At 43.6% G+C, this 24,967-nt stretch overlaps 2 protein-coding genes across 2 annotated transcripts in view; one reads left to right on the plus strand and one right to left on the minus strand.

The window, feature by feature from the left end:
* The window catches only part of LOC144806190 (uncharacterized), a 99,808-nt gene extending 99,433 nt beyond the window's left edge, over positions 1–375 (minus strand). The window contains exon 1 of the mRNA XM_078672608.1: positions 251–375. The gene's annotated coding sequence lies outside the window, so the exon portion shown is untranslated. The remainder of the gene's footprint in view (positions 1–250) is intronic.
* LOC144806201 (uncharacterized) lies at positions 1–24,836 on the plus strand. The gene is made up of 2 exons (XM_078672616.1): positions 1–195; positions 18,511–24,836. The coding sequence occupies exon 2, from the start codon at positions 19,626–19,628 to the stop codon at positions 20,571–20,573; it is 948 nt and encodes a 315-aa protein (XP_078528742.1). The 5' UTR covers positions 1–195; positions 18,511–19,625; the 3' UTR covers positions 20,574–24,836.
* The last annotated feature ends 131 nt before the right edge of the window (positions 24,837–24,967 follow it).

The raw sequence follows: 24,967 nt of genomic DNA on the forward strand, positions 1-24,967 counted from the left end.
AGCTCTGCGCGCGCAGTTCTAGGAAGTGTCTTTACTCTACGCACGCCCATTCGTAGGAAAACATGGTACCTCTGCGCATGCGCAACCGTTATCTCGAGCCCCTACTCAATCTGCAGGCTGCGGACGACCAATCTACCCTCAATACCCCGTTCTGTTTACCACCACTCACTCCGAGCCCGACATTAATGAGAGCAGGTAAGTGATGCCACGGGGTGAGCCACCCGACTGACTGCTTTACCCGCACTCTCACCTCCTGCTGCCTCGCCGTGCTGTCCGACCCCCTGGTTGCGGTGGCTCCTGCGGGCGGTGTTCCGCGCTTAGCGGCAACCGAACTGGGATATTTCGAACCGGGATATTTGAGTCGCGTCGCGCGCTCCTGTAGCCAATCAGCTGCTGGATCCTCGGGTACGCCTCTGCAAATTATTGCGCACGAGGGCGTAGGTGGGAGCCAATCATCTACTGGTGTAATACGCGGCGTCATCGAATCAGAGACCTTGAAGGCGGGACTCGCGCTGGTGGGAGGGTTCCCTCCTCTTCTCAGGCCCCAGGGGTTCCAAGACCCTTCACCTCCCTGTCCCTGGCTGGTCTGTGGCTGGGCTAAGTGTGGGGGTCTTTGGTGGAATAGCAAGAGGCCTAAGGATGAGGTGCACTGGCCACTCCTCTGGGAATGTTGCTGCTGGAGCAGCCATAGTGGCTGATGCCTACCAAGTATCACGCATCAGACTTTAACGCATTTCAGTGTGGTGTTCTGCATCACCGCATTGAAATGCATTGTCACGCATTTTAATGGCACTGACTTGTGTACTAGCGCTGAAGTAATTGGCGGCGCCAGGCTGCTAGCGCGTGCCTATGACCTGCACCGGCTCAGCTGCTCCCACAATACTTGCCGGCCTGGTCGCTGACACCGGCACAGGCTCAGTCAGTAACAGTTAAGTTTATCTTGTGCACTTCTGCTACAACTTTATCTTAATAGCCGCATTGAAATTCCTGCCCCGGGCTGAGACACTCAGACTACAGCCCAGGCTGCCTGACGTCACCGGGCCAAGAGGCCTACTGGGGGCCGGCAGGCAGTCCCTGTGTCCTGTCTGCGTCCCGGCCGGCATCCTCATAATAAGTCAGTCAGCGCACTGTAATACCGTCATCGGCAGCATCAGCATGGTGCCTGAGAGGCCGCGGCGATCCGGAGTGCGACGGTGGTGCGGTTCACCGACAGACAGAACTCACTCAGACACCAGTGGAGGAGTCACTGACACCTGTCCGCCGAGTGCATGCTGCCGAACTAGTGCACAACCGGGACAGTAGGTTACTTGGCCAGGCAACCTGCCTGCCACTTTAGTAGCACTCTGTAATAGCACTGTGTTGTCAAACTCACACTGTACACTACATGATGAAGTCCGTTACGGCGTATTTATTGTTCATGGTGCAGCCGCTCTTTAATTGGAGCACGAGCCAGTAAGTAATATGTTTGCTGGCATCAGTGGAGCCTGTGTGTGCTCTGCTGCACAGCAATGCAAGAAGACCTACTTTATTTGTGGCATAACATCGCTTAACAGAAGTAGAAGTGGGCATTGCTTTAATTTTGGTTAAGGTTGATCGAGCGTTTGGATCTTATTTTAGCTTTGCGTGTTTTGAGTAAATGCATTTAAACTGGGCTTTTATGTAGTTGACTACGGACTGTGCTTTTGCTCAGCGGAACATTATAGGCAGAGAGAGCAACTCTAGGCCAATAAGCAGCAATGGAGGGCCACATTATGAAGTAAAGTTTACTAGATTATGCAGCATGAAACGCAAATTACGTGGCATAATGCTGCACATTTTGGAGCAGTATTATTTTGGTATTTTGACTCGAATTAATACTGCCTGGGTAAAAGATTTACATTGGTAGGACTAATTTAACAAGTACTCTGCGGCAGGAAGAGAAGCTCCGCTGAAGGGTGAACCAGTAAAGCATATGCTGTAAGTGAGTCTGTGTTTTTATAATGACATTTACAGTTTGTTTGATACCGAGTACACGCTGTGCGCGGTTAGTTTAGTAACTTGTGCAAGTAAGTGTTAACTAAACTCGCAGTAGTAGTAGGCAGCGCACCTGACCCCAGGGCCACTCACTTAATTATACTGCTGTGACATTTTAAAAATAATTTTTGAAATAATAGTCAGCCTGCCTGACTGTGACCGCAATGTGTCTCACAGGTTCTCCTGAGGCTTCAACAGCATGGTATCGCAGAAGTGCAGACTGGCGGCCAGAGTCATCTGACTAATTAATTTATGTCAACGGACCTGAGACAGCTTTATGGTCTACTCCCAAATCGCGTGTGGGACAGAGAGAGCGGCATGGAGTTTAGGGAAGCTCCTCGCCTGGTTTATTTATTATTTGGGCTCTCTCTAAACAGCCGCAGTCCATCAGTTCACAGACTCGTATCAGCGTGCATACTGACTGTCACTCGAGACAGACTACATTTGCACTTACTTGTGTGTGCCTGAATCTGAAGGCGAGGTGTTGGATTCAGGGATCTTTTGACACTTGCTGTTCTCCAGGCTTCAAACAGCAATACAGGGCATCACTTGCAGGATCACGCAGACACACTGTGTGACACTAGTGAGATTTATGCCAGAACATCAGGGCAGGCACTGGTGATGCTCAGGTCCACCACACCTCTGAATGCCTCATGTGCACCCATCAATACCCCTTCTACATTGGTGGGGCATGTTCCAGTAAAGAGCTGTGTACTCTACTAAACTGTTGTCTTGTATTGCCAGTGGGACTTATTGCAAAGCTTCGCTCCAGTGGCTCTAAAGCCTAAACGCATGTCCTTGCTCTTTTTGGTGTTCATTCTCAGTGGAGCCATGTGACCTGCTTTCTAGATGTCCATAGCTGCCAAGGTGTTAGATTGCTATGTGTAACATTTTAATTTTAATTATGAGTCAGCTGCCGGAGGCGTTTGCAGTAAGTAGTTCTAAGACCTTAGAGTTTCCCCTTGCTCAATTGGGTCTAATTTCTAATATTTGTATGATTCCCTCGTCTAAATTGCTGAAAGTTTGCACGCAAGACAGTGTCACTTATAGTCATTGAAATGTCACTCATAATTACACAAAAATTCTGAAAATGTAACACATAGTTATCTGGAACCTTGGCAGCTATGGTTGAGATGTGTGGGTCAGGGCTAAGGTGCTTGATCTGGGCAGGGGTCTTGGACACTCAATACTAGAGCTCATGGGGAGCTGTAGGCTGGAGGTGAGAGCACAAGAAGAGCTGTTGCTCAGCCCTGACATAACCAGAGTTTTTCCAGGTCAGACTTGTAGTGTGCGGGCAGATACATGAGGGTCAGGACTGAGGTGCACTCGCAGACCTGTCACAGTTTTAATCCTGGATACATGGATGGATTGCAACACCAATCAGAGCTGTGTGTCAGTAGGAGTGCACAAATAGCAGGTCGTGATCCAGGACAGGATTTGGGTGCACTGGCAGAGCTGTGTGTCAGCATGAGTGCAAGAATAGCCGGTCGTTCTCTAGGGCAGGATTGGGTGCACTGGCAGAGCTGTGTGACAGTAAGTGTGCATGAATAGCCGGTCGTTCTCTAGGGCAGGATTGGGGTGCACTGGCAGAGCTGTGTGTCAGTAGGAGTGCATGAATAGGCTATTGTTCCCTAGGACAGGATTGGGGTGCACTAGCAGAGCTGTGTGTCAGTAGGACAGTATGAATAGCCGGTCATGCTCTAAGACAGGATTGGGGTGCACGGGCAGAGCTGTGTGTCAGCATGAGTGCAAGAATAGTCGTTCTGTAGGACAGGATTGGGGTGCACTGGCAGAGCTGTGTGTCAGTAAGAGTGCATGAATAGGCTATTGTTCCCTAGGACAGGATTGGGGTGCACTAGCAGAGCTGTGTGTCAGTAGGACGGTATGAATAGCCGGTCGTGCTCTAAGACTGGATTGGGGTGCACTGGCAGAGCTGTGTGTCAGCATGAGTGCAAGAATAGCTGGTCATTCTCTAGGGCAGGATTGGGGTGCACTGGCAGAGCTGTGTGACAGTAAGTGTGCATGAATAGCCGGTCGTTCTCTAGGGCAGGATTGGGGTGCACTGGCATAGCTGTGTGTCAGTAGGAGTGCATGAATAGGCTATTGTTCCCTAGGACAGGATTGGGGTGCACTAGCAGAGCTGTATGTCAGTAGGACGATATGAATAGCCGGTCGTGCTCTAAGACAGGATTGGGGTGCACGGGCAGAGCTGTGTGTTAGTATGAGTGGAAGAATAGTCGTTCTGTAGGACAGGATTGGGGTGCACTGGCAGAGCTGTGTGTCAGCATGAGTGCAAGAATAGCCGGTCGTTCTCTAGGGCAGGATTGGGGTGCACTGGCAGAGCTGTGTGACAGTAGTGGGACTTATTGCAAAGCTTTGCTTCAGTGGCTCTAAAGCCTAAACGCATGTCCTTGCTCTTTTTGGTGTTCATTCTTAGTGGAGCCATGTGACCTGCTTTCTAGATGTCCATAGCTGCCAAGGTGTTAGATTGCTATGTGTAACATTTTAATTTTAATTATGAGTCAGCTGCCGGAGGCGTTTGCAGTAAGTAGTTCTAAGACCTTAGAGTTTCCCCTTGCTCAATTGGGTCTAATTTCTAATATTTGTATGATTCCCTCGTCTAAATTGCTGAAAGTTTGCTCGCAAGACAGTGTCACTTATAGTCATTGAAATGTCACTCATAATTACACAAAAATTCTGAAAATGTAACACATAGTTATCTGGAACCTTGGCAGCTATGGTTGAGATGTGTGGGTCAGGGCTAAGGTGCTTGAGCTGGGCAGGGGTCTTGGACACTCAATACTAGAGCTCATGGGGAGCTGTAGGCTGGAGGTGAGAGCACAAGAAGAGCTGTTGCTCAGCCCTGACATAACAAGAGTTTTTCCAAGTCATACTTGTAGTGTGCGGGCAGATACATGAGGGTCAGGACTGAGGTGCACTCGCAGACCTGTCACAGTTTTAATCCTGGATACATGGATGGATTGCAACACCAATCAGAGCTGTGTGTCAGTAGGAGTGCACGAATAGCAGGTCGTGATCCAGGACAGGATTTGGGTGCACTGGCAGAGGTGTGTGTCAGCATGAGTGCAAGAATAGCCGGTCGTTCTCTAGGGCAGGATTGGGGTGCACTGGCAGAGCTGTGTGACAGTAAGTGTGCATGAATAGCCGGTCGTTCTCTAGGGCAGGATTGGGGTGCACTGGCAGAGCTGTGTGTCAGTAGGAGTGCATGAATAGGCTATTGTTCCCTAGGACAGGATTGGGGTGCACTAGCAGAGCTGTGTGTCAGTAGGACGGTATGAATAGCCGGTCGTGCTCTAAGACAGGATTGGGGTGCACTGGCAGAGCTGTGTGTCAGCATGAGTGCAAGAATAGCCGGTCGTTCTCTAGGGCAGGATTGGGGTGCACTGGCAGAGCTGTGTGACAGTAAGTGTGCATGAATAGCCGGTCGTTCTCTAGGGCAGGATTGGGGTGCACTGGCAGAGCTGTGTGTCAGTAGGAGTGCATGAATAGGCTATTGTTCCCTAGGACAGGATTGGGGTGCACTAGCAGAGCTGTGTGTCATTAGGACGGTATGAATAGCCGGTCGTGCTCTAAGACAGGATTGGGGTGCACGGGCAGAGCTGTGTGTCAGTATGAGTGGAAGAATAGTCGTTCTGAAGGACAGGATTGGGGTGTACTGGCAGAGCTGTGTGTCAGTAGGAGTGCATGAATAGCCAGTCGTGCTCTAGGACAGGATTGGGGTGCACTGGCACAGCTGTGTGTATGTAGGAGTGTATGAATAGCCAGTCGTGCTCTAGGACAGGATTGGGGTGCGCTGGCAGAGATGTGTGTCAGTAGGAGTGCAAGAATAGCCGGACGTTTTCTGGGACAGGATTGGGGTGCACTGGCGGAGCTGAGGGCGACTCTTCATGCAGCTTTAGAAGGATGTGTTCCATTGACAGAGCTATGCGTTATTCTCAGTGCAGGAATGGCAGGAGGTTCTTTAGGTTAGGATTGAGGTGGACTAGCAACGCTGCAATTCTCAGTGCAAAATAGCAAGGGGTGCTATGGTGCAGGAATAAGGATCACTGACGGAGCAGTGTGTGTGTTTGCGTAGCAGGTGGTACATCAGTTTGAGGTTAACGTTATCTGGAAGATCGGCTCAAGACTCCGTGCAGAAATAGTGTGGGTTACCCCAGGTGGGGACGGGTGTGGATCGGCAGGGCTGTGTTTGGGGGCCTGCTATGAATAGCATGTTCTGCTGAAGGTCATAATTGGGGTGTGTTGACAGAAGTCTGTGTTGCCACAATAGTGTATGCGTTTCTGTGTCATGTAGGTGTCACCCTACAGTAGGAACAGCACATTTGTGGATAGCATAACTATTTGAATGGTGCCAGACTGATTCCATGCACCCCCTCCGGATATGTCATCTTATAGGCCAACTAGCTCATAGTCCCATCATAAGCCCCACTAACCCTAGGTGGTAGCAAATGGTTCTGGCAACCAATGAACATGACTACCCTGATCTCCCATGAATGATGGTAACATATCCAGGACCCTCTCGCTCAGTCACTCAGGCTCTCTTTCTCTCAGAGGAATATAGAAGGAATATTCAGTGGGGCATTTTCAATTTTTATTGAACCAACGTGAATCTTGAATAAAATATATGTGCTGAAGTGATCAATAGACAGAAGCAAATGATAGTTATGAGAAGTATTAGGACAGCGAACAAAATGAAAAGTTCCACCATCGTACTAAAACAATGTATATATGCAAGCATAGAAAACAATATTGAAATCAGGCGTACTCCTACTATGCGCCCTCTGACCTAAGTGTCTAGAGTGTGTGTATGTTTTCTGACTCGAATCCCCATACTGGATGATCCAACCCGTTACCTGAAGGGAAAGAATGTAGGCCCCCTTCGTGCTCACGAGTAGGACTCCCCTTGTAGCAATAGCAGCAGGCTCCTGGGCCAAAGCATCAGCATGTAGCGACCTCGCAGATAGCAGCAAAGCACTCCTCTGCCAACACTCGGAATCCGAAGCTTATTTATAACAAATGGCATCCGTGCTTTGGGCCTTGGTCAGGCCGCCATTTTTTTTATGTGTTATAGATAGTTCTGTTGCCATATGTACTAATAATCACATTTGCACAATGCAAGTATTAACCATGTACATGATGTGTAAAGGTATCATGATAGTATTCTTGCGAAGTTGGTTTGTAAGCAAGTATAGTTTCCTAGAAACTAATCTGTATTGTCACGGTTGCAAATGTCTGGCAAAAGTCATTGTGTGAGAGTGAAGGCAACTTTACGAAGAAACCTATGTACATGTTAAAAATGGCAGTGTTTCCCTCCTGGCCTAACTGGAACACATGACACCCACTCCAAGGACATAAGTCGACTAAAAAACTATCTTAAAAAGCAAATCCTATTGCAAAACAATGCAGCAGCATATGCAAAAGGATTTATAAAATGTACTCTTAAAAAATAAAGCTTAAACTTGTTTAAAAGCAATCGTGATTTGGAAGCCCAAAGCAGCCGTAAACATTTAAAAGCTTAATAGGTCAATTTAGGATGTTAAAAACATTCCCAATAAAAATCTCCCACCAAACGGAATGGCCGAATGTTTATGTGTTCCGAGTAGTAGACAAAATATTTCTGTTCCCAGTGTCCACAGACGATGATCCCAGGGGCACACTTCTGAACAGGTTTATAGAGCAAATTTGTTCACATTCAAACACCCTCCGCAGCCATTGAGGGAGTGAAAATAGGCGGTCGGGGTTCCGCCGAACCAGAGTCAAGATCCAATCCATCCAGGGCAGAAGCATCCCAGAGAGTCTCAGAGAATGCGGACTGGAGCAATGGAATGCACAGTGGAGAGCTATACATTGTATTGTATTGTAATTGCATTTATATAGCGCTTACTACCCCTGACGGCGGGTAGCACGCTACTCCGGGACCCACAGAGGATTAGTGTTGAATTAGTATAGTGAAACATGCAAGTACATTTTAAGTGGTGGATAGGTTAGTCAGTTATTTGGATTTGGAATGATAGCAGAAGGATAGAGTAGGACAAAGGTTTGTATTTATTTATTTATCGCTCGCTTGTTGACGCATGCTATTCAGGGAGCCTATAAAGGAGTAATGGTGAATTAATATGGTGAAATATGAGGTAATTTCAGTGGTGGATATTAGTCTGTTACTTGGAGTGAGAAGGATAGCGGAGGGATAAAAGGGGAAGAAAGATTTGCATTCATATAGCACTTGTTACCCCTGATGGGTGTTGAAGCGCTTTTCTGGCGAGTAGCACGCCACTCCGGAACCCATAAAGGATTAGTGTTGAAAGTTAGTATAGTATAAATATGAAGTAATTTGAGTAGTAGGTATGTTATTCAGTTATTTGGGCAGTATATTGGTATAGTTGAATATGGAATATGGAATTTGAGAAGTGAAACATGTTAGTCTGTTAATTTTGATTGAAAAAAGATAGTGGAGGGATAAAAGAGTGAAGGATTTTTTTTTAAGTCTTAGCAATAGGAAGAGGCTTTTGGATGAGTAAAAAGGAGTTTTGGAGGGAAGGAGTCAGAGGGGAAAATTTAGAAATGTTTGTTTTAGGGGATCGGTGTAGTAAAAGAGGTGTCAGATGATGCAAGGAGGGGTAGAGCAGGAGAGAGTCTAGAAAAGGTTATTTTGGTGATCATAGTAGTGGTATGGGGTTTGGGATAAATGAGAGAGTGGATGTAGAGGATATATTGATAGATCTATAGGATGAGAGATAAGGTAGTGCATTAGAAGGAGTAGTAGAAAGAAGTTTGAGATGAGTCAGAAGGTTGGGCTTGAAGATATATTGAGCGAAGTATAGGCTGAGAAATAGGCTAGTGCATTGGAAATGCTAAATTAGAAGAAAGTGATACATTTATAGATCCATAAGTACATTGAAAGTATATAGATACATAAAAGAAGTAAGCATATTTAGATTAAATATATTGATAGAGGCACAGGATGAGAAATAGGGTAGTGCATTGGATATGCTTTTTCAGGAGAAAAGTAACAGAGACACAGATCCAAGTACATGGAAGGTACATAGATGTACAATGGAAGTATGTACATGTAGACCAAAAATGATTTTTATTTATTGATGAATATTATTATTAATATTGGTTTTTTTTAAATGTTTTTTTTTCTTCTCTTAACAACATATTTGTTTTACATGTTTTATAAAGTAATACACAAAGATAGGTACATATCTATAGTGAAAACAAATCCTTATATACAGAGGGATATGCTGTAAATTTCTATTTCCGTATGGTGCTTATGTGGGGAAGAGCCAGATCTTGAGTAGTTTTCTGAAGATAAGATGGTTGTCGGTGGATAGTGTTATTATGGTAGAAGGGAGAGGAGGGTGTTTGTTGGACAACTGATGGAAGGATCGTTATATATTTGTTAGTGATAAAAGGTGGACTGTTAGGTGTAATTACAGCAGGGAGAGTGTGTCTGAGTGGGATGTAGTTATTTATGGTGTTGATTGGCCTTGTGTTAGTAATGAGTTTATTGGTTAGTGGTATAGGATAGAGTTGTGTACTGTTTGTGGGTGATGGTGGATATGTGTGGTAGTTGGGATAGTAGGGTGTGTAGATGTGGTTTGGTTGGGTTTGTAGTGCAGGCTGGTACATTAATCTGTGCATAGTGTTGTGCGTGGTGTATATTTGGTGTGGGTGTGTTGCTCTGTTTGTGGTTGTGGATGGTGTGGGCTGGGTATTGTTAAATGAGAAAAAGGGCAGCATTTCTGGCCCTAGTACCGACCAGTCTCGAACAGGCCCAAACAGGCAACTTCCCTTGTCCTCTCCGCCGTTAACAGGCCCAAACAGGCAACTACCCTTGTCCTCTCTGCCGTTAACAGGCCCAAACAGGCAACTACCCTTGTCTTCTCCACCCTTAGCTGAGACACCCGGGCTGAGATGCCATAAGCCTGGCCTTTTTTGTAGCCCTAGTAATCAGATGACCCCTTCAGCCAATGGGAAATCTAGCCCTAACACTATCCAATCACAACACTAGCCCTAACATCTAGACCCAATAGGAGACCAGGACCTTACTGCCAATCTTAGCCCTAGTCCAAGAACCCAATCAGTTCAAAAACCCTGATCTCTACGTCCAATAAAGGCCTTAGCCCTACCACTAGTCCCAACCCAAGTCCAAGCAGCCAATGGTACAGGTAGCCCTAGTCCCTACTTCCAATAGAAAGCCTAACCCTACTCTTAGTCCCACAACTGGTCCAACAACCAATCACACCAGAAGCCCTAAATAGCTACTTCCAATTAAAGGTCTAACCCTAGCCCTAGTCCCACCCTACTCCCAACAACCAATAACATAGGAAGCCCTAGTCCCTACTTCCAATAGAAATTCTAATCCTAGCCCTGGCCCAACCCTGCAATGATTGAATCGCAGACCGAGAAACCAATCAGAACCCTCAAATACCCAACCAATGAGGACATTAACCCTAACCCAATAGAAACACCAGATACAACCACCAATCAGTGTACACATGTGCCAACCACTAGCACACCATATAAGGTCCCAGCAACCTCAGACAAGGTTTGCTGGCCAGGGAGTTGGAAGCTGCTTGCTCCTGTTCAGAATCTCCTAGGACAGTGGTTCCCAATCTGTGCGCCGCGGCACCCCTGTGCGCCGTTAAGAGTAGCCAGGGGCGCCGCGCACGTTGTGGGAATGATATGTGAATGTGCGCAATTAACAAATGATGTGTCTTTCCTGTCAGCGGTCAGCTTGAAGGCAGCAATCCTATTTAAATTACCCAGACGCATGGCAACACACGGGGGTGTTACAAATGCCACCTGTGTAATCCTGAATCTTGGTTTGGCCCAAGAGCGCAGGGCCGCCATGCGAGTTTACAACGTGCATTCACGTCGCCTCTACTTACATACACACAGCAGTCTGTGGAGCCTCGAGCTTTATTGCTGCCTGTGTTGTGCTTCGCCTCTTAGGACCCTCTTCTTCACGATTTACACAGGTTGGTTGAAATACTCCTTGCTTCCTTACTGCAAAGAAAGGGGACATGACAAACTTGTGACCCCCAAGCAGCCCCTGTATTTATGCTGGCTGCTGTTCGTGACATACTCATATTCTACTCCTGTGAAGAAACACCACGCTGGAATTTACAAGCCCTGGCCTAGTGAATGGAAACAGGTTTTGAATAATGTATATTTCCACACTACTAGACCAGGGCTTGTACATTCCGGCGCTGTGTTTCTTCACAGGAGTAGAGTACGAGTACGTCACAAACAAAGTGCAGGAACAGCAGCCAACATAAATACAGGGGCTGCTTGGGGGGGGGTCACTAGTTTGTCATGTCCAAGCACAAACGTACGCAGTTTGACTTGCCTTTGCCACGCCTTCATGCTTCACATGCCAGTTGAACATCCGCGAATTGGCATGCTTTTTTTGATCGATAGGATGCTTAGGAGACAGCACATGGTGGCAACTACTAACTATCCCTGTATAACGGACTAACTTGCACTAGCAAACTAGTTCTGTGCAATTCTTTCTAGTTTAAGTCAGAGATAGCTAGTGAAGCTGTTGTCATAACCAGGAGTCATGGCCACATCTCAGTGCACTTCCAATCTGCAGTTTGTTGCCATATTCCTGCAGTATGCCACAACAATGAAAATACAGCACTTAACTAACCAAGTCTTATTTTCGATTTATTTGAATAGAGCAGCTAGCTAGTAGCCAGAATGGCCGACAGGGAACAGTAACTAGATTAGGAAGCGCTCGTCGAATTGACTTGCCCAGCTCCACCTTCTGGTTTGTAATGGTTTTATATCCCCCTGAGAGAAAACACTCTTACATTCTTCTTTGTCATCTATATGAGTTGATTTGTATATAATTTGTCGTAACAGTGTTTATTTGTATTCTTACACGTTCTGGCTTTGATTCTGCTGTATTTATTATTACTTCTTGCTCAGTCTTGTATGTGAAGTGCTCTGATGCGCCTGGGCTTTGTAAAAGGTACATAGAAATAAATGTAATATCACGTCTCCATGTATTTTGTTTTAAACTTGTTTGCAATTTTAATTTGCATCATTATTTTTCTTTCATGGTTTTCATTCCCCCACTTTCTTATGGGCATGTCTGTGTGGAACAGAGAACCACAGCTAGAAGAAGGGAAAGGGTTGTTGTAGGTGAGAAAAAGACCACTTTTTTAATTTAATCTACTTCATCAGCTTCATCCCAATTAATTCCAGGGAGAAAACAAAGTACTTCAGAGGTCGTGCTTACATTCTCCCACCAGTAAAAAAAAATTGACATGATGGGGAGCCACGGCCAACTGCCAATTAGGTCAGGGGAGCCACAGGTCAAAAAAGTTTGGGAACCACTGACCTAGGAGACAGACAGGCTCAATCCACAACTTTAGACTTCAGCAGGTATCACAGGCCAAAACGATAAGAATCAATGCTCATTCAGTTGACAAAGCAAGGGTGCTCCATACCAATGCACTATATGCTCACGGCACAGTAGCAGACAAGGTAGTGCCAGCTCTATTTGATCTTGAAATGGGACATCCATTGCAGAGCAAAAATATTAAAACACCGTCCCAGCTATCAGGAAGAGGACTAGCGGAATACCTCCACAGATACTGCAGAGGACTGAGTGAATAAAAAATGGAATCACTCAGAAAACTGTCTGAAAGGTTATACCAACCCAGAGCCGATACTTTTTGAAAAAAAAGTGATATTCCCTTTGTACTAGACATGTTAAAAATAAAATACACCAGATCTCCAAAATGTTGGGGTAAGTTAGTTCGGTGTAGTGCCTGTATCTCTGAGGAGGACCATGCCAACTTAAGATCACACGTCTCTTTCGCTGAAGTTAAGGCCACATCTTTTTCAAACAGTAAGGCTGTCAGTTTGCTCAGGGCGCCAAAATGCACTGTGCTCAGAACAATTGAAGGCCAAAGCATCGGCTCCCTCACTGTATGGGTAGGTGGAAACGGTACTTGTGTACAAGTAACAACGGAAGAAACAGTCCCCAAATAGGCAACCCCGGGCTTCATAACGCAGCAATTTTGACCGTTTAGCATCAGGTAACTCCGTTAGACGGCAATCTGAAAGTCAAACGTAACAGCCGCCGGGGGAACCTTTCAGGTAGCAGGACAGGTTCGCACAGAAGAATTACAAGCCCTGTGCAAAGAAATGTCCTTGCAAACCAAGGATCCACTTAAAGTACTCTTGCAGTCTGAAAATGCTGAAAAATACTTCAGTTCCCTTATTTGGACATTGAAATATAAAAGGAAGTTCCCAAGACCCGTGTACAAACCCTTCTCCTAACGCTTCATATCTGCACACTTGGTTATGTTGTGGACAGTACTGATAATGACAAGTCAAGATTGGCAGTGTAATATACCCATGTATTATCCAAGCTGCGGATTCAATTTCAGCAGCTGTGAAATGTAACTTCTCTAGCTTTTCTATGTGTAAAATAGTGTACTTAGCATCATTGTGGGCCAGAAATATCTGTTGTTCTGTAAGATGGGATGGGAAAACAGATTCGGGACATTGATATGTTGCCATGGTACGTGGCTAAAATATAATGTTTGTGATTTCCAGCTCCATAGCATAATATACCTAAATTGTGACCCTCCATATTCTAACACGTAATGTCTTGTTGAACAATGTCTATCGCGGAGGATACTATGTTTTCCAAAGAGTATATGCTAACTGATAAGGTGGTCTTACCGTTTTCAAGAGTCTGTTCTGAATTAGTCAAATCAATTTTGTGCAATCTTTCAGCAGCCTTCATATTTCATTGTATATGGCATACAACAAGTGCTTTTGACTTGATTTTCGAAGTCAGGTGCCTACAGACTTGTATCCGAATGAGACAGTCATCTCGTACAAATAGTCCTGTGAGGGTTTTGGACTGGGTCAGGGCCAATATCTTCAGCATGCTGGTCTCACGGACTTGGCCAGAGCGACATGGCTCACCTATCCTACTGTTCTTCAGACGACTCAAACACTTGACATAATGCTCACCTGCGGGTACAGTCGTCTGTTAATTTCACGATTGTATAGAGATATGAGGGCTGCCTCAACAAAACCATCCCCTAGGGCACGGGTTGCTTGGGATGGGGACCTGATGGCACCCTTGTGCAACAAGACTTGGAAAGCAGCATGTGCACTAACACACACCGTATCCTCCAATGCACATTTTAAGTTAATACATTTTAACTACCTGCACCGTATATACATGACCCCGACAAGACTGTGCCATATTGACCTGGACCGATCTGATGTTTGCCCTAGATGTGGCACTTAAGGGGCTGATTTTATGCTTCTAGCAAGGGGGTGTCCCAAGGTGCACCAATTTTGGACCCAGGTGGTGGAGCGGGTGAAGGGTGGAACGGTCTACGGGTGGAGCTATCCCCACTGCACTGCCTTCTGGGGCAAGTCACGAAACCTAGAAAATGCAAGGTGGCATGCAGACTATTTTCAATTACTCCTAGTCTTAGCGAGACGCGGGATCGCCATAATAGGGATGCGAAAGCGTCATCATTCGATGAATGGTTAAGGGATGTGGGTGAGTGAACGCTTGCATAGGAGGCCAGTAAGAGAGATGAGAAATTAGAGCATGATTTCGGGACATGGAGGGAATTCTGTAGAGATTTCCTAACTCTTGAGGCAACTGTGAGTGATCAACATGCATTGGATGCAAGTGACAGTGCGACTGTTAATGAGTTGATGCCCTTGATGTGACTATTCCTAAGCTCCAAGATATACAGCAAATGGTACTTGAATATGTAAAAATATATTTCTTTACTTGTATCTTGTATTCGGATCCCATCAGACCACATGCTCGTAACTGTACACCTACTGTAACTTTATTGAGAAATAAAAAATAAAGGTTAAAAAAAACAACAGGATGCTTGCAACCCTCTCTGTCCTTCTTGATTACCCACAACCACTTCCAGATCCCTCATCCAGACTCCCAGCGTGCCACTGTTCTGCTTTACTCCTCTCATCCACACTCAACTTCTGCCCCATTGTTCTTCCCTCCTCCCTCTCCATGGCCTCTTCTTTCCCTTCTTCAGTCACCTTGTTAGCCTTTGACTCCTCCCTTCTTTTCAGACCTTGCTCTTCTGAGCCCATTTCTTCCCTCAAACTTAACATTGCTCTACGCCCTTTCCTTCGGCCCTGTCATCTCCCACTCTGTTGCCTCTATATTCCCTTTCTTCCCTCATCCCTCCCATTCCCCTACATCCCTTCTTCCCCATCTTAATTCTTTCTGTACTACTCTCCCTATATTTTACACTTCCTTCTTTCTTTACCCTGTTACATATCTTGCAAGAACTCTCCCATCGGCACCCATTCATCCAATTCTGGCATATGTTCTCTTCCTCACTCCCTTTTCTGCTTTCCGATCTGAAGAGCAGTGCTGGAGGTGAGATGAGGGGACCCTTTCCCCACTCACTTGCTCCTCAGCCTTCTGCCTCAACTTTTTTCACCCGCTCCCCTTCTAGCAATCCATTCTCATAGTTCTTTTTGTCCTCCTGCTCGCAACTTAATTATCTTCTCATAAGCACCCATTTCTTCTCTCACTTCACCAGACTACTTCTTCACTTGGCCTCCTGAACCTTTCCACTTTATACACTGTATCAATCAGTACACTGTCAGCACAGGAGACACACACAGGTAGCCACTCATTCATGGCCTGTCCTTCACTTGGAGGAGTAGCTTGTGACCTGGCTCAAAACAGCCAGCTCTGGGCGGCTGTAGCTGCCCTATACCTGCAGTCTTGGTCCTATTGGTCTCAAGATCCTGATGCACACTTAGCTCCAGGGTCCTTGCAATCTATCAGAAAAGCAGCTTAAACTTCCAGTGCTTTGTAGTGTGAATATGTTGCAGGAGTTCTGCTCGCACTATGAGCATCTCTAAACAAGTAGACTGGAGTCTGACGCAAATATCTGGAGGAAATAGCCATGCCCTGGATTGCGTTGGTGGGGACAAAACTTTTTGCAAGAACTGATAGGTGTGCAAGAATTGCTCCTCACCATTGCAAGTCTGGGGGAGGTAGTATAGGTAAATCCCAGTGTCTACAGCGGCTTATAGATGAAATTTAAAATGCCTTTAAGACTATCTTGGCACCGAGGCTAGTTGAACTATATCAAGACTTTGTTGATAGCGGACATGACCACCCCACAGAAGCACTGGTAACATTTATCTTAAAACCTGGTAAGGCTCCTCTGGACTGCAGATCATACTGTACATTGATCCTTATGTATGTTGACAATAAGTTTCCTAGCTCATGTTATTGCCAATAGACGTAACCCACTGGTACTGTTGGAGCAGTCTGGCTTTGTACTACGCAAAAAGTACCCTAAACAAGTTGCCATTACTGTCTGCAACGGTGCATCAGATACACCCATAGGTCAATGCCGTGGCTGTGTTCTTGGGAAAGGTGTTCAACTCACTGGCGTGGCCCTTCCTATTTGATGTACTGTGAAAACTGGGGATAAGTGCTAATATTCTAGGTCTAATTAGGCTCCTTTACACTGAACCCATGGCTAAAATAATTCTCGATAGCTGTTTGTCACCAGCGTTTCGCATATACCGAGGTACGCCACACGGCTATTCACTATCGCCGCTCCCATTTGCGCTGGCCTTGGAGTTTGTGGCAACCTTGCTGTGTAAACACCACTTGCAAAGGGGAATCACATTCCCATATAAACGGGTATTATTGTCTTTATATGCTGACGTTGTCCCTTTGTTTGTTAAAAATCCTGATGTGAACTTAATGCCATTAATTGGACAAATAATCTGGTTTGGTGCCATGTTTGGTATACATATTAGGCGAAATGGATCGGAGATGTTTCCTCTCAGAGAAGCATCAAAAGAACCCCAGCTGAGTTGCCTACTGCAGTGGTGTGCAGGATCAATGTGATATCTTTGCTTACAGATGGATAAAGACAAACACCTGGTCTTACATGACAAAACTAAAGGATGGGGTGGACAGATAAATAGATCACGTTACTCTTATCCATTGCAGGTATGGCTGCCATTATTAGGGTAATGGTTCTCCCACAATATTTCTATGTGTTTAACAATATTCCCTTCCCACAGAGAAAATCTTCATTTGCAAGCCTACAATCACTACAAATTCAACTGGTGTGGTGGAAGGGCCTCACGCTTCCTTATGTCAGATTGTTTTAATGTTCTAGACATGGAATGCTACTGTCATGCCACGGTATTGCATTACCCAGTTTACTGGTATCATCTCCAATGTAGAACTCAACACATACCATTGAATGGGATCCAATAGCTGCAGGGATATAAAAAACATATGTGGCAGTCCCTCTAGCTTATCCCACACAGCTGATACAGACTATGCGCTGCTCTAACTGGTCACTGTGAACTATGACAAAGTGCTGCAGCCACACTCATATATTCTCCTGAGTTGTAGTTCATTGATAACCCTGCACTCCCCCCAATTTTGGGCAAAGGGCTGACTTGAGATGGCTGGTCTTTTGAGGGTGAGTCATCTATATGACGGCAAAAAGTTCATAACGATGGACCAGTTTCTCGATGAGAGACCACTGACGCCCATTGACATGTTTGGCTGCCTTAGAGTACAGCACGCTGTGCACCCAAGATGGCCTTCCTTTTCACATCTATGCATGGATTTCACTCCACTTACACAGATGCTCCAACACCCACAAAATAGAGGCTGGCTCTCATGACTGTGTAAACTGTTTACTGAATCTATAGTTATAACTGTGACTAATACACTGTCTAGATGGGAAGCAGATTTTCAAGAACAAATTGACAAAGTGGTGTTGAAATAATGTTGTGCATGAGCTAAGAGTATGTCAATCAACCACAGACAGAAATAGATTCTTTTTAAATTCATCAGTTGGATATATTGCTCTCACAGTTTCCTACACATGATTAACCCAGAACAACTGGTGCAGGAGTTTCTCTGGGGTCTTCAACCATGTGCCTTCCCATTGGTGATGGCATACCGGGGGGAGTTGCGAGAATTATTAGAGAAGTGGTGGTAGCGGATGTACTCTTCACCAAAACTACTGCTGTCAGGATAAGTAAACACGTTCCCCAGTCGACCAGTTAGTTATGGGCTCCTTGGTGATCGTGGACATCATGATCGCAGAGATGTTTCTGAGAGTTATGTGGTGGTCCGTTAACCTAGCCTGCGTCTGCTATCCCGGCAGTCTCTCTAATATAAAACCTTGAACATAGATGTTGGAATGGTATACCCTACTGTTATTGTTGCACTTATGAAAACTAACACACTGCTTCCTGACATGAAAATTGGAATGGTACCTGTGTATTGTTTGTTTATAGGTAAGCACTGACTTATCTCCTTTTATTTGAAAATGTTAATAAAGTCTTAAAAAGCCTTCAGTGCTTCACTTCTGATATCTTTATGCAAGTCAACTCCATAAATATTTGTTTTGCAAATGTATTAACTATTTAATTTTGATTCTGCAGGTGTCTTGAGGTATGACTAGAATTAGGAAGCTATTGATTTGGTCCCACGCAACAGAACGCCAGAGCACAAGGATGATTATTTGAGAAGGTGAAGATGACCCAGAACTCTAAACATTTACAGCAATTTCCAAAAGCAGGTGTGGTGACAAACTCTGAAAAGAGGAAACTATTAAGCATGGAAGTGACTTTTCTACCTCACATATTTTATTTTGCTTGAACACCAAAGTAAAGGAACATTCAATTAGTGTGAGTTATCAAAATTAAATAATTTTTTAAAGGCAAATCGTACCCAAATGTAAACTCCTGCAAGTGCTAAGGGAAGAATATTTTCTTGCCGTGGGATGTTTAATTATTTGCAAAGTTTTGCAACATTTAAAAAACCAATGTGCATGCAATTCTGATTGCAATTAGTTAATCTCTGTTGTGAATCCAAGCTCATGAACTGTTCTAGAGAAGCAACCTCCAATTCAAAAACAAATCAATCACCAGAGCAACAAAAATATTGTCAGAAAAGACCAATCACCGAACAAACTTCAGTCTGAAGAATCCTCTGAGTCAAAAAGAGAGGGCACACACTGTATGAAATCGATATTGTAAGAGGACGTGCCTAGTTTTCAGCAAAGCAAAGGCACAGAGAGGTACCAAGATTTTAAACCAACCTAGCCTAAAACATTATTTTATGTTCTATACCTTTTATTGAGGCAAAAAAATCTACCTGACACTCATTGCTCCTGGATTTCAAAACTCCATCTGCTCACCTCACTTTTAACTCGCAGCTTTTATCAATGATTGACATTACGCTAATACCAAACACACTGTTTTCATCCACTCTAATATTTTAAGCACCATAACAAGACTGAGAGTCTGAAATAAAACTGTTAAAGGCTAAATATATAACTTCGTTACCATTTTTTATTTGAAGAGATGTCCATCCCTCTGATTCATCGGAATGTGAAGACATTAACTCCGGAAATAAACTTTTAAGTGCACTGATTTTTGGACAACTTTGGTTATCAATCCAGTATCACTCAACAAGAGAAATCAAACTGAGCAAAAACGTTATCGGTGTTCTGAAAGCCAGAAGAGCTTCAATCCAAAATTCAGTATCATTCAACATGGGAGAATCTACACTGGAGAAGAACCATTCCTGTGGTCTAAATCTCATAAATGCTTCAGCTATCGATTCATTCTCACTCAAATTGAGAGACCAGTCGCTGGAAAAAAAACCTTATCAATGTTCTGATGGCCAGAAAAGCTTCAGTTACAAATCTGATCTTGTTTGCAATGAGGGAACGCCCATTGGGGAAAAGCTTTGTCAGTGCTCTAAATGCCAGAAAGGCTGCAGTCATACATTCAGTCTCACTCAACATGAGAGAACACACACTGGTGAAAAACCTTATCAGTGCTTCGAATGCCAGAAAAGCTTCAGTTACAAATCCATTCTCATTGAGCATGAGAGAACACATACCGGGGAAAAGCCTTATCAGTGCTTAAAATGTCATAAAAGCTTCAGTTACAAATCTAGTCTCATTCAACATGCGAGAACCCATACTGGGGAAAAGCCTTACCAGTGCCCTGAATGCCAGAAAAGCTTTGGTTACAGATCCATTCTCATTCAGCATGAAAGAACACACACGGGAGAAAAGCCTTATCAGTGCTTGAAATGTCTGAAAAGCTTCAGTCATAAATTCAATCTAACTCAACATGAGAGAACACACACTGGGGAAAAACCCTATCAGTGCTCTGAATGCCAGAAAAGCTTTACTCTTAAAGTCAGTCTCATTCAACATGAAAGAAAACACACTGGTGAAAAGCTGTTTCATTGCTCTGAATGCCAGAAAGGCTTCAGTTACAAATCCAGTCTCATTCAACATGAGAGAAGACATACTGGTGAAAAGCCTTATCAGTGCTCTAAATGCCAGAAACGTTTCATTTGCAAATCCATTCTTGTGCAACATGAGAAAACACACACCGGAGAAAAGCCTTATCAGTGCTCTACTTGCCAGAAAAGCTTCCGTCAGAAAAATCATCTTACCAAACATGAGGAAAGAACGCACACTTGACAAAAATGTTCAGGTCTCTAAATGCCAGAAAAGCTTCAAACACAAACTCAGTTTGATTCTACATAAGTGAACATTTATTTTTGTGGTTATAACAGGATTCCTCAAGCAAAAGTTACAAAATAACCCAGAAATGACAGTGTAAACAAACTGCCCACTAGGTTCACGGTTAAAGTAACTTGAAGTTACTAGACCCACATCGCCTACAGTTTTTTTAAATATTAGAATATTGCATTCTTAATTTTCATTGTGCTTTGGAGCAGGGTCAAAGTCAGTGAGATGTATTACAGTGTTTCATATGTTACTCAAGTCTGAATGATTCTGGCTAGCGGCCTTTGAGTGGTAATCCTGACGTGTCTTTATATCACAAACCATGTTTATTGTTCCATTACACATATATTATGTGACTGAATTGATCCTGCCATACTTAGAGTGGCATGTCTGTCATGTACTTGACACTGAGCAATTTTTACAGGTATTCTGGCATTTTACAGATTATATCACAATCCTACCTGCCTGCCGCTGATAATTCTGACATGTGATAAACTCTCCTCCAAGTCGGCTCACATTTCAGCGATGGTCCTGACAGGTGACTGCTCTGCTACTCAGTTGTCCCATGTCAAGTGTTAAATCTTCAGTCATGCTGGGCTTTTTAGCCAGAAGCTCTCCCTGTTCTGGGACTTCTAGTTTTGCTTTTCTTCCATTGTGAATGTGGGGCCTTAAATCTAATCATGCACAGGGTTCATTATTAATAATCTAAAAATGACTGCAGGTAGAGCACTTGACATGGATCCATTTAGGTTTGTAGTAACTGGATGCTCCCAAGCTCTAGCAACCTTACAGAGGCAGGTTGTCCAATGCACGCATGGTTGCTACTCTTCATAGTAGCATCCTAAGTTCTAAAGCATTAGTTTGTGCAGGAAGAAGTTTCAAATCTATTCTTCAGCAGGGGGTCAGAATTGTGAACAAAAAACTCCTGCACTTCTTGGAGGTTAGAAAGGCTTCTTTGAATATACTTGCTATTTACTTTTTTATGCATTGTAAAGTTAAAAAAATCATTCGATCTTGGATACAGCTTTCCAGAGCAGGGCTCCTATCTTGTGAATTGGTATTTTTTACACTGTGTACATTTCGGTATTTGTGGCTTGAACAAACAGAATTATACTAACAGCGACGGTAGGGATATAGTTCAGGAATAGCAACTGACAATTTTCTGATCCAGGGGCAGCTCTCCTTTTGAAAATGGTGAAGAGGATTTAGAATTGTATTCTCTATGCCACTGGAGGCAAAAGTAGATATTTAAGGGGCAGTATGACAATGCAGTGGTTTCTTTAAATTGAAACAGCTGATTTGTTTAATTTTTCAGCTTGTGGGGTGTAACTAGGCTTTCCTGTTTTCAGTTTCTATTTTTGGAAAAATTCTGGTGGGGTTTTTTCAGTGTTTTCAATATTATAAAAAACAGTTGTTATCAGTGGTTACACATTTTCGCGCCACTAAAACAACTGAAAAAGTGTTTTTCCGGTGTTTATGGAACGTTTTGCTTTTATTATTGCTTGCTTTCTGCACTGAAAGAACATGGTATATAGACAGTGTACTTATAGTGAATATGAGGTCCAAATAGATTTTTGCAAATTAATCTTATTGTAATACACCATACAATACTTCTTCAGTGAGTCTTTGGGTCATGTGCGCTCGCTCTTTCCTTCCCATGTAAACTTCTGTGAAAAGGCCGTCTCAGCATTCTTAGCCCTTTGGGCTGAGAACCATCAGCTAAGGGACACAGTTGGGATGACTCTTTCTTTGATGCCACATAAAGCACGAAATGATAAATATTAGCGTTTTAGTTCCTGTGCATTAGAAACCAGTGCACCAGAATGGAAAGTTATTAGCATCCCTCATTACCTCTGAAGATTGTAAAGATGCTTTCAGCATACCATCTAACAAGTGGCAAGGATCTACTACAGGGAATCACTTCAGCTCGGGTATCAATTTTGACAGGTCATCACACAACTTTTTTATTTACATAGCTGAATCACTGCAAATACAAACAATATCACTACAATCTTTGTTGAACTTGGAAAGAACCTTTTTTGCAGCGCATTACAAGTGACACTGCGTTCCATGTTTTCCAAAAGGCTGGTGTCATGTTTTCACCGCTAACCCAGATGCTTGGTGAGGATGTACGTTGTTACAACGCATGCTTTTACCACGCATGCTTTTACAACGCAGGTTTTTCAACGCAAGTCGTTACAACGACTTGCGTTGGGGGGTGCTGGATAGTGAATAGTTTAATTTACTATTCCAACTCCAGTCCCCGTGGATAGTAGGGAAGGTGTTGGATAGTAAATTAAACTATTACCTATCCTAGAGCGCCCCCAGCGCAATTCGTTGTAATGACTTGCGTTGAAAAACCTGCGTTGTAAAGGCACTGCGTGGTAAAAGTTGTGTCGTAAAGGATGTTTCCCGCTTGGTGATATATATACTTGTCACTATACCTTGCATTGAATGTTTAAAGCCTGAGGTGTTGGCAATTCACCTACTATCAATACTGACCCACTAGAAACTATGGTCTGATGTATTAAGGGTTTTTACCCATTCTCTGAGGATAAATGTGATGACACATATTAGGAAAGATTTGTTTGAAAGCAGCCACTTTACCTATCGGTGAAAGAATCAAATGCAGCCAAAATATCAAATATGAGTTTGATATTTCCTGATTCTCTATAGTTTATAAAATAATTAAATTAGACCTAAAACATGAAACTAAACCATGCATCTTTAGACCAAAGGCCACAAAACTGAAAAAGTAAAAGGAAGAAGAAACAATATTTTACTGGCATCCCTAAAGAACAAAACTCAAGCAGAATAATGTTAGCCAGTCTTTCTTACTGCTACTTGTATAACAAAGTTACATTGTATTGACCCCTTCAGGAAGAAAAAAATGACTCTGTCACTCTCTTTTTTTCTTTCTTTGAATGGCATTTAGTTTGTGGTTGTCTAGGTGTTTTTTCAGTGTTTATATGTTTTCACCGGTGAGGGCTATTTTTCTTTCAGTGGGGTTTAAACCTAAAACCCCACAGACTAGGTGTAACTATCTCTGCCAGTCTCTATAGTATCAAAAGTCTAGTCAGTTAAATTTGGTGAGAAATCTGTACCATCATTAGAGTTTTTAACATTATCTAAACATTAAAGCATTGTACAAAACATACTGGGAACATGTTCCTCTTCCTGGGGAGACTCTGTCGACCCAGCAGGGTGTAATGATCCTGAAGGCGAAGAAATAACCAATTTTAAATCAAATAAAATGCGGAACAACCCAACAGAAGTAGTGTGTATGAGAACCTGGACAAGCTGCCCATTTAGGTGTAAATGTACACATTCTGAAGATAAGATGTCAGTGGAACATGGAAAGGCTTAAGAAGAGCACTCTCAGCTAACTTTAGAGCTTTAAATATGTATGCAAGGAAGAACAAACTTTGAAATGCTAACTTTGAGAAAACGGTAAGTGTGTTGTGAATGCTAGAAACTATCGAGACAAAAAAATCTACCTCAATGTGAGACAACCTATGATGAAGTAAAACCATATCAGGGTTTTCAATGCCGGAAAAGTGTTTATTGTAAAAGATCTGACTCTGCATGAAGGAACCCTCCTGAGAACAAACTGTGCCTATCACCAGCTCGGGCACTGTGGTTGGTTAAGGTTTGGTCAACAGTTAAGCAAAGCAGTTCAAAATACTAGAAATGAGTGTCAGAGGAAAGGCCCTTATCATGACCAATCCAGGTTATAAAAAAGATGAATGAGTAGTTCTGTCCTAGGTTAAACTGTGTGATTTCTTCAGTAGGTAGGTTGGAGATCAAGGTGCTTCAATCCAAGCCTTGATATGGCTTGGGCAGACAGAGTATTTGTCCTAATATTAGAATAGCACCCACTAGAAGTATCTTACATGATGGTGAGTAAAGGAAGGTTAAGGTCTCTTGGTGTATTTCATGAAAGCCAGACACTCCAGGTTGAGATACGTTTATTGAACTATATGTATGTAAAATGCAAAGCTGATGTATATGCACAACCAGACTCGTGTGAACTTTGTTGTGTGACAGTTTGCACATTGGGCTGCTATATCAGAAGCAAAAGTGGGTAGCTGAACATATATTGTCATATGGTTGAGGATGTGAGGTATTATCAAACCAATGTAAATCAAAATATAATAAGGAAAAGAGAAATGTATCTTTTTTTATTAAAAATGCAGTATTAAAAACTAGACTGTTGCCAATGGGGATTAGTGTACTGTATTCTGCACACACTTCAATACCATGGACTAGATGTAGATAAATGGCATTTACCGATTAGTAAATACCGAATTTTACCGATTCGGTATTTACAAATCGGTAAATGCCAT

The sequence above is a fragment of the Lissotriton helveticus genome, chromosome 1_2, assembly GCF_964261635.1.
Source record: "Lissotriton helveticus chromosome 1_2, aLisHel1.1, whole genome shotgun sequence".
Taxonomy (NCBI): Eukaryota; Metazoa; Chordata; class Amphibia; order Caudata; family Salamandridae; genus Lissotriton; species Lissotriton helveticus.